Here is a 9,615-nt window from a genome sequence, read left to right on the forward strand (position 1 = left end):
GCATAAGATGTTCGTGGCGCATTCCCTTCGAGGTAAAGGCCTCATGCCCGCTGCCTTCTATCGAATCGAGCTCGCCACGAGTCGACGTGTCTGCGCCGCATTCCTAGTATGCAATGGAGCTCAATAAAGGAGGCAGGTCCGCAAAGAAACTCAACGCTATCTATATGCTGATCGGGGTATGAGAGCAAGTTCCGGACTTCCGTGTCGATCTGCAATCCAGAAAAGGAAACGCAGTAAGAAGTCGTGAAAGTAGAAATTTGGAAACAAATCGAAAGTGGCTATAGCTACAACGGAAAGCTCCAGGAGTCGGAAATCATATTAGCTCCTGGGTGCTGTAGCTTGGAGGTGAGGCGATAGGCGATTACCACCAAGACGACTGGCCTCCTGGGCCGGATGGGTTGCCATAGCTTCCTCCGCCATAGCCACCACCTCCATAACCACTACCACCGCTATAGCCACCCGCAGGTGGTCCACCGAAACCTCCACCGTAACCTCCGGCGGGTTGGTTGCCCCAGTTTCCACCGAAGCCCGCACCGCTGGTACCACCGCCACCGCCACCGCCGTTATAACGACGAACGTCACGAGTAGCAGTAGCTCCACGACCACGGCCGCCACCTCGTCCACCACGGCCTCCGCCAAAACCGCTGCCCTCGCGAGCAATACTTTCCAAGAAGCTTGGCACTTCCTGGTTGGCCTCCTTTAGAAGATCGATGAGATCTCTAACGACGCCACGGTTTCCGCGATTGAAGAAGGCAGTAGATATACCGGTGTTTCCGGCACGACCGGTACGACCAATGCGATGGACATAGTCGTCGATATCAGTAGGAAGGTCGTAGTTGACGACGTGGGTGACATTCGGAATGTCGAGACCACGAGCAGCAACTGCGGTGGCAACAAGGATTGGGCAACGTCCGGTTCGGAACATCTCCAATGCCTTTTCACGTTCGCGCTGAGTGCGGTCGCCGTGGATGGATGTCGCAGGGAAGCCCTGATTAATAAGGAAATCGGAAAGAGAATCCGCCATGCGCTTTGTCTCGACGAAAATCAAAGTGAGACCTGCGCCGTGAGTATGCAAAATGTCGAGCAAAACAGACCGTTTGTCGATATCCTCAACATACTCAACCTTTTGAGTAATGTTCTCCGAGGTAGAACCAACACGGCCAACAGAAAGGAAAATGTACTCCTTCAAGAAGTCACGAGCAAGCATTTGGATATCGCGGGGAAACGTAGCGGAAAACATGAGAGTCTGACGGCCAGCCGTTGATGGCATGTCCTCACCCTCAACAATACGACGAATTTGGGGCTCGAAACCCATGTCCAACATGCGATCAGCCTCATCAAGAACAAGGTATTTTATGTTCTGGAGAGATATACGTCCTCGCTCGATCAGATCGACTAGACGGCCAGGAGTGGCAACCAGAAGATCGCAGCCTCGCTCAATTTGACGCAACTGAGCTCCAATATCGGCACCACCGTATACTACACATGGCCGTACCCAGGAGCGATATGAAAATTTTCGGGCCTCGTCGTAGATTTGAGAGACCAATTCGCGAGTCGGAGCCAGAATCAGGGATGTGGGATAGGCTTTTCGTTGGCGGCCGTATCCGTAGCCTCCAGATGCTTGAGCAGGAGGAGCGCTTGGGCCTGTCTGATAAGCTTGAGAAAGAATGGGGAACAGAAAGCCACCAGTCTTTCCGGAGCCAGTTTGCGCGCAGGCCATCAAGTCTCGCCCACCCATAACAATTGGAATGGAATATTTCTGTACAGGCGTTGGGACTTTGTAGCCTGCAAGATCAATGTTGGTCAATAGGTGGTCGTCGAGCGGGGGATTCGTGAATTTGGTAACGGGCTCAGGAACGCCTTGGCCTGAGGCTTCGACGGGGATATCGTCGTACTTCTCGAAGTTGATACCCGTGTGTTGTTTGGAGGGATCGTTGGGGACGCCGAAAAGCTCACGCTCAAGACGAGGATTGGCGGGACCTGGGATATGCTTGCCATCTCTCCATTGTCCGTCGCCAGATCCCCGTGCAGCGCCGCCTGAACCGCCTGCACCTGGTTTTCCATAAGCATTAGGGTCGAAGGTTGTCGGAGCTTTGTAATTCCAGCTTCCGTTAGGTTGGGGTGCGGGCGTGGGTGCGTCACTACCTCTTGGTGTGAAGTTGGGGGCGTTAGCCCAGTTGCCGCCGCCGCCGCCGCCGTTGTTCATGCGTGGTGGTGGTCCGCCATATCCTCTGCTGATTATTAGTCAGGAGCGTGCCTGTTGACTCCCATCAGTGAGAACTTACCCAGGGCCTGCCCAAGCACTACCATTCAAATTACCATTCATACCGCCACCGTTCATCATGGGCGGAGGACCGTCCATAGGAAGACCAGATGGTGTCTGAGACCTGCCGCGGAGATGGGGAGGAATGTACGCGGCACGATCAGGAAATCCATTCGAAGGAGCGTGCTGCGAGTCATTGAGCGAGAGACGACCCATATCAAGCTGTTCAGCCATATTGAAGGATAGTCTGCAAATTGTATCTGGTGAGATTTTTGTTGAGGGTCTAATTCAGAGGTGCCTGAGAGCGAAACTGATTCTAAGGCGACAAATAAGCCGAGTGATATGATTCCACTAACTCGCAAATGAGCCGTAGAACTGAGTGTGCTGGTCTAAATCGAAGATGGGAGAGTCGTAAATGGCAGGCGGAAACGCGCCTGAAACGGTTCGTGACAGGAAAAAGTGAGGAGTAGCCTCTTCTTCCCTAAACGACTGATGAAAAGAGAGTGAAGCCAAAAAGAATAAAAGACTTCACAAAAGCGCTGTATGAAGAGTGGTGTTGCACACAGAGAGGATGGTTGTTGGTGTGAAGAGGAAGAGTTGTAGAGAGGATAACGATGGATTTTGTGCAGATTTGCCTCCCAGTCTTTTTCGGTCGCCCGTTGCCCAATTAGTCATGGCCCCGGTGATTTCCGGCCGCGCATTTTGAATCATCGTTCCGCAGAGGAACGCAGAGTCGTCGAGAAGCTTCATCTCTGACGGACATGCGCTTCACACTGGACAGCATCACATTATGTCTGGGCTGGGGGGTTTGGGCAGGCCGTGGCGTGCCGCTGGTTTGGGGTTGCACGTCCATCGCCTTCCTTGAGTGCNCATGGGTATCTATGAGGCTGTGAAATCTGCAGAACCACAGCTTCGGGTGAAATCTTAAATCCTTTCATATACGTCTAACTCCCACTCAAACCAAGCTTTTCTCTTTTACAATGTCAGACTGCGGCTTGCGCGTGCGCAGGAACAGCACAAAAACCCCGATAATCGCGCCTAGGAAAAACAGCTTGCGCGAAAGAGACAAGCCCTGCGGAGGCCCAGCCGAGACAGCTTCCTTTGCGCCCGCTTCTGCTACTGTCTCCGGCGACGACACCTTCGACATGGTGACATCTAGATCATCTCCTTCGATAGCAGCATCTGCTGTGCCGTGTGAATCTTCAAGGAAAAGGCGAAGTATCAGCGTTTTCAGAGCAGAAAGACATTGGCGTAGCTGGTTTAGAGTTCCGCGTGGATACCTTCTTCTGGCACCTCGAGCTCGCCGCTCTTAGCGATCTTGACTGTCTTCACTGGCTTGTCTCCCGTGCCCTTTTCGCAGTTCTCTATCTTCTCAACTATGTCATAACCCTCGAGAACCTCTCCGAAAACGACGTGGCGGCCGTCCAACCAAGATGTGACGACTGTGGTGATGAAAAATTGGCTGCCGTTAGTATCTTTGCCAGAGTTGGCCATGCCTAATTATCTCGTTAGATCAAGACGTATGGATTGTCTCAAATAACCATGGATCCGCTTACTCAAAAGGCCTTTCTTGCTGTGCTTCAATTTGAAGTTCTCATCTGGGAACTTGTTTCCGTAGATAGACTTCCCGCCGGTGCCTTACGCATCACTTAGCATATGAAAGATTGTAAATACCTGGTCATATCGTACCATCGCCGTTGGTGAAGTCACCACCCTGAATCATAAATGACTTGATCACTCGATGGAAGGTAGACCCCTCATAACCGAAGCCCTTCTCTCCTGTAGCCAATGCGCTGTTCTGAGGTCAGCCAGCATCCAATTACAAACCACAAAGATTCACTAGTTACCGGAAGTTCTCCACAGTCTGTCACGTATAATAGATTAGATTATGTCTCAATGCTGTGTATTGTAAACAAACCATACCTCTGGAACAGTCTTGCCATACAGGCCCATCACGATCCTCCCAAGTGGCTTGTCGTCATGCTCAATGTCAAAGTAGACCTGTTGTCGCACCAATTGTTAGCCTTGAATGCAGTCATCAGCATCTGAGAACTACCTTATGGGTAATCTTAGGTCCCTTGGCTGCTTCAGACGCCTGCGCGAAGAAGACAAAAGTGACCGTAAGAATCAAGAGCACAGAAATGACGAGTCTTTGGAGGGTAGCCATTGTGTTAATGAGCAATGGGTGCGGGTGGGGTTCTTATTTGCGATACCTCCCGTCATCATGAAACGAACCAAGTGTCCCTTGGCGCTAATTCGGGCCTACTTTTTCCCTCACACGTGATCGAGAATCTCTCCCGACAGCCTTGAGTATTAGGTTGAGCCAGCGGCACCAATTCGCGCTCATCCCTGTGTCAAAATGGTAAGTCTCGATATTTGTGCTTCTCCTTTAGAGTACTAACAAGCTGCAGGTCTTCATCTTTGGCGTCAATTTCCCTGAGGCAAACCTAGTCAAGGTATGTGCCTAATTCAACCACCAGCTCCAAAATAACTTTTTAATCCGCTCTTTCCTATATAGCGGTCGCTCGAAACCTTCTATGGAATTGGTCCCAAAGTATCGCAGCGGATAATGGCCCGGTTCCACATCCATCCCACCGCGAAAGTCAGCAGTCTCGTCAACAACCAAATCTTCAATATCAACGCTGAATTATCCAACATGAAGATTGAGACCGACCTAAGGCGGCAGCTGCAGGACAACATCAAGCGATTAAGGGATATGGGAACGTATCGAGGAAGGAGGCATGCTATGAGTTTGCCGGTGAGGGGACAGAGGACAAGGACACAGGTGGGCTGCTGGACGTTGCATCACCACCCAGAAATAGCGTCACTGACATATTCACAGATACAAACGGCGCGGAAGATGAATCGTGTAGAGCGGAAAGGATGAATTATATTAGTATGATAGTGTATCATAATCTGTAAAAGGAGCATGAGGTTTGGCGTAGAAAGGATTTGGTCTTCACTACAAGAACAAATAGATTCCGTATGATAACCTGAAGTAATACTAAGCCTACAAGGTTTAATCAACATAGCGTAGTACCATGGAGTCTGGGAATTTCTGTACAAATCTATCTAGACGCCATTAAGGTGCACCAGGATTATACGCGACGATGTTGTAGGTCAGATCTCCTCTCGAATATTTTGCTCCTTTATCGACTTTTCACAGCGTCTTCAAGTGGTACGAAAGGAGAGCGGGCTTGTAAATTTGGACACCAATTCGATTTACCCAGGCTTTCTTTATTTTGCGTAGATTTATAGATCGGATCATGGACCATTAACAACATCTTTCACAAGCGCCTATACATATCCTATACTCATAGATATCATGAGTTGTTAAGATGCATGTCTCTTATCTTCGCACCGTTCTCTGTTTTTTTTTTTTCGGAATGGAATCAGCCTCATATCATAAATTCGTTTGAAACGAGATTGGCACTGCCGTGTAGACTACCAGCCATTCAAGCAAATCCTCTCAAGTGTACTCGCCATATGTTAGGAGTCTACTTCCTCGACGGAGGTTCATTTGAATGCTCCGTTTCACACACCGTTTCTGCCGAATTCGACTACGGCAACAACAGTGTCAATAACAATACCATTTTGGTGTTATTCCTGGCGCTGCTTCATCCTTATGCCGCTTTCCAGACTTCAAGAGATGCAAAATATTGACAACAAAGTTCGATGATTTTCCTCATCAGAGTCCTATAATGATGCACTTGATAAGTTTACCATGATACTAATCAGCACCCCTCACTAGTAATGCATTGCTGGGTTTAAGTGAGCGAGTTCTTGATGTCAAGTGGAACTTTATGCATAGGTTTGGATACGGAATCGTATTTCCCTGTCGCACTTTTTCCTGACCTTCCATTAAACTCTGGCCTCACGCGCCTCCCCTTCGCGTGTCCATGTTTCTCAGTCGCAGATCCCTCTCTCATCTCTTTCCACTCCTCCAATCCCAAATCATAGTCCCTCTGGCTTCCAGGACAACTAGATGAAATTGCACCATGAAGCGTGCAATTAAAGGCCGCATCTCCATCCATCCATGTTCCCCATATTATTTCTTTCCTCTTAGCGGCAAGGGTCTAATACACCAGGAAGGTGTACAAGAGTGTAGGAGGCCATCTATGTTGGCATGTCGTTCTAATCTATAATCTATGCCTCCTGAGCCGCTGCTACGTAGCCGTTCACCGATGCCCATAAATGCCAGAGTCACGCACTACTGCTGTTGCTGTCCGTACCAAAGTGCTCTTTGGTTCATGCCAAGCGGGGGCAAAATTGTACCCTTTTTGTAAGCATGTATTAAAACTTAGGTAGGATCGTTCGATTCTAGACGTTTTAGAGAGCGCTGAGTCGAGTGCATTATTGTGCTGCAAATTAGAACTATAGGTTACTACAGATGAGAATAGCTCATTTGACAGCGTTGCGGAGGGCGAGGTCTCGCGCCCATGTTATCACTCATGCCGCGCGAAGCTCGTGGCGGTTGACTAAATGGTGTATTTTGATCGGTATCACATGTGAATTCTGAGCGATGATTGAAACCAAGAACACCCTCTTGCATTCTGATTTGCAGTTCATTCGGAACAGGACATTGTTTTTCCTCATAGTGCCCCAAAGACGATTGCTTCTTGAGGGATGATTGCATTGGTGGTCAAAGCAGCTTCGATGCATGGCAATAACCCACATTCATGATGTCATTATCATTCAATAACTTGGTGTGAGATTGAGAAGTGTGTTGAACGTGATTGAAGTATTTTGATATATAGCTTAAATAAGGATACGAGTTGGTAAGTTAGATCTGAGGTAGAGAAGCCCCTAGACTAACTACTAAAAAACGTGTTAAGGATAATTTTGGCATGTTGTCAACGGCCAGCGTCCCAGGCTTAATGCTGGACAGGTCCCATAAGGGCTCAACTCTCCTTTGCACATTTGTAGACTGAGACCAAGGCATACCGAAATAGCGGGTGCGCCTATTATTGTTGCCATTTAAAGTTCACGGTGCGCTATGATTCAACTACAGAATATCATCTTTAAACCACATTTTGGTATTATGCTAGGAGGTTTAGAACGTAGTGCTGCAAATTTGCTGCTTAAAACATGCTCAGGGCTGAGGGATTGCGACCTACAGCAAAGATGCATATAATTGTCAACTAGGCCGGTTCAGGATATGGTAAACAGTAGAATGGTAACTGGGTGGATGTTATCATAACTTGGGCATGTTGAAGACATACTCCGCTGGCACGAATGTGCACGTGTTGAATTTCAGGTCCGGGTGCGATGGGCGCTAGACTATGCTGAGCATATTGAGAAAAACTAGTAATTGCTATTTTGGTTGCTTTCTTCATTATCTGTGAGTCTGCCTTATGTCGAGTAACTTCGTCAAACTCCTTGGCTCAGCTCATGTGCGTGTTATCATTGCTTGCTTCTTGCGGTTAGACGTCTCTTGTCGTGGGATCCATTTTTCTCGTATAAGATAGACGAGCCATGCGATCGATTGAGTGGTCACAGCTTCCCCGTATTAAGAGGCGGGTGGATACGCGAAATGCAGCACGGGATCTATTTTTGTTACAGTAAAAAACTCTTTAGTACGATACGGTTTGGTCGGCCGAGCGCGTCGTAATACCAATGGTATTGTTATACTAAAATAGTCACGTGGTGGGTTAATAATCAGCCACCACCCCAAAAGGGCAGAGGACAGCTACCCCATACAAAATCTTTTCTGGTTATGCCAATATTGGTGGTGGCGCCTTAACGATATCGTCAAAAGTCAGATTGTCGTAAGATTACACCAAAAAAGGGTCCGATCAAGGGGTGTAGATCGTAATATAGAGACTATCGTTATCCCTTGTCCTGGTGAAATTTGTCCTCGGTTATCGATAAAATCCAGCCAATAGAATCAATAGGATCAAGCCTCCGTGATCGAATCTACGTGGTTATAAAAGCTGCTGATTTTAATATAATATTGCTATATATATTTAGTCTTTAGAGTTAAGTTACTTAATATAACTATTAAGTTAGTAGGATAAAATCTATATTATTAGAAGTATAATTGGAAGGCATGGTTGATTCGTGTATATTAATTAAATCTACGTAGGTAATACGCGTACTTGTGATTCTGGTGTTTTAGTGTTCTGCGCACGGTCTAACTTTTGTAGGACATCACCAGGATAAGGGATAAGGAGTTTTGGCTCTGGCCAAAGCGGCAAAGTCACGCAATCTATCTCGATTTTGGCGAGATCGAAGGCAGAGATTGGACTTCTTTGGGCTCGTATGGCGCGGGATCGACTCTCGGTTCGCCTTTTATCCCGGCACGACAGCAGCTAGTGCTCTAGCGGAGAATGAAGAGAATGGCTAGATCCATGCCAAGTCTGGTAGCGTTTGGTGAATGTCTCCGGAAGTGGTGTGGACCGAGATCTGCGGCGAAGTATACGAACTGGAGACCCAGTTGACCGTGATGATGTGTCTTTCTGAGATGTAATTGTGGGTTACAGGCAATGTCCCAGGGTTATATGACAGTATAGTAAGTTATTTCAATGCCAGCATACTTATCTATATGATCAGGCACCCACCTGTTCTCTTACTGTAACGAAGTAAAGGGACTGCTAGAGACCGGGGTCTTTGTTCTGACTCAATTACCCACAATTGCGATGAAGGAGCTAGGATCGAGTGTTTGAGGAGAAAGACCATAGATTTTGTGTGACGTTAAGAGTATTGATGTGGAGGAGGCGCAATATTGCTTCTTGCCGACTCGTTAGTACGATCTTGTTCGGAGAGTGTTTGTATTGACTGATGATGACCGGAAGGTTTCCGGCAAGATAGTATACTTCCGATTAGAAACAGTCTGAGCTCTGCGAGATGAAGGAACATGGACCCTGTAGGGCTGAGGACACCCTGGGGGTGGTAATGTTTCAGCAATCTAAATCCGGATCATTTACAAAGCACGGGAATGAATTTTCCGGCTCTGCTGGAGGAGATGGATTGGATCAGGCAAGTGCTAGGGCAATTGCAAGTATAATACAGTTATGGGAATGGATAAGAGAATGGTGGTGAGTGAATTCGGCTAAGGCAGAGGCGTGAGTTTCGGGCATTCCCCAGAAATGTCATTCCACGACAGGGAGGTTCCACGACAGGGAGGGCACTCTGGACCTGCAGTAGTCTGGAGTGCGCAATTAACGGAGTTCGGCTTCGTCTGGGGAATGTGACATGGGACCTTGGAAAGCCTCATCGGTCCAATAACCGCCACAGGAAAAAGAAACACTCCATACTGGAGGGGGTCGGGTGTTTGTTAGCAGGGTCCACCATTATCGCAGCTCATCTCATTGCTGAAATGAGGCGTGGCACGAATACTGATGTTTCCTGCT

The 9,615-nt window shown here is 48.0% G+C and overlaps 3 protein-coding genes across 3 annotated transcripts; 1 reads left to right on the forward strand and 2 right to left on the reverse strand.

Annotated features, from left to right (window-relative positions):
- Positions 1-361: 361 nt before the first annotated feature.
- Positions 362-2,497, reverse strand: K441DRAFT_551218 (DEAD-domain-containing protein; the record flags this gene model as incomplete). Its single annotated transcript, XM_067643087.1, has 2 exons — positions 362-2,234; positions 2,286-2,497. 2 exons carry the CDS (start codon positions 2,495-2,497, stop codon positions 362-364), a joined length of 2,085 nt encoding a protein of 694 aa, XP_067506299.1.
- Positions 2,498-3,066: 569 nt separating this feature from the next.
- Positions 3,067-4,241, reverse strand: K441DRAFT_656808 (uncharacterized protein). Its single transcript, XM_067648071.1, has 5 exons — positions 4,187-4,241; positions 4,111-4,127; positions 3,953-4,056; positions 3,820-3,900; positions 3,067-3,759 (listed from the first exon to the last, which is right to left on the reverse strand). Exons 1-5 carry the CDS (start codon positions 4,214-4,216, stop codon positions 3,524-3,526), a joined length of 468 nt encoding a protein of 155 aa, XP_067506300.1. The 5' UTR covers positions 4,217-4,241; the 3' UTR covers positions 3,067-3,523.
- Positions 4,242-4,622: 381 nt separating this feature from the next.
- K441DRAFT_675714 (mitochondrial 37S ribosomal protein uS13m) lies at positions 4,623-5,150 on the forward strand (the record flags this gene model as incomplete). The annotated part of the gene is made up of 4 exons (XM_067650878.1): positions 4,623-4,625; positions 4,675-4,719; positions 4,782-5,048; positions 5,106-5,150. 4 exons carry the CDS (start codon positions 4,623-4,625, stop codon positions 5,148-5,150), a joined length of 360 nt encoding a protein of 119 aa, XP_067506301.1.
- Between the last annotated feature and the right edge of the window lie 4,465 nt (positions 5,151-9,615).

This window comes from Cenococcum geophilum (assembly GCF_001692895.1).
Source record: "Cenococcum geophilum 1.58 unplaced genomic scaffold K441scaffold_12, whole genome shotgun sequence".
Lineage (NCBI taxonomy): Eukaryota > Fungi > Ascomycota > Dothideomycetes > Gloniales > Gloniaceae > Cenococcum > Cenococcum geophilum.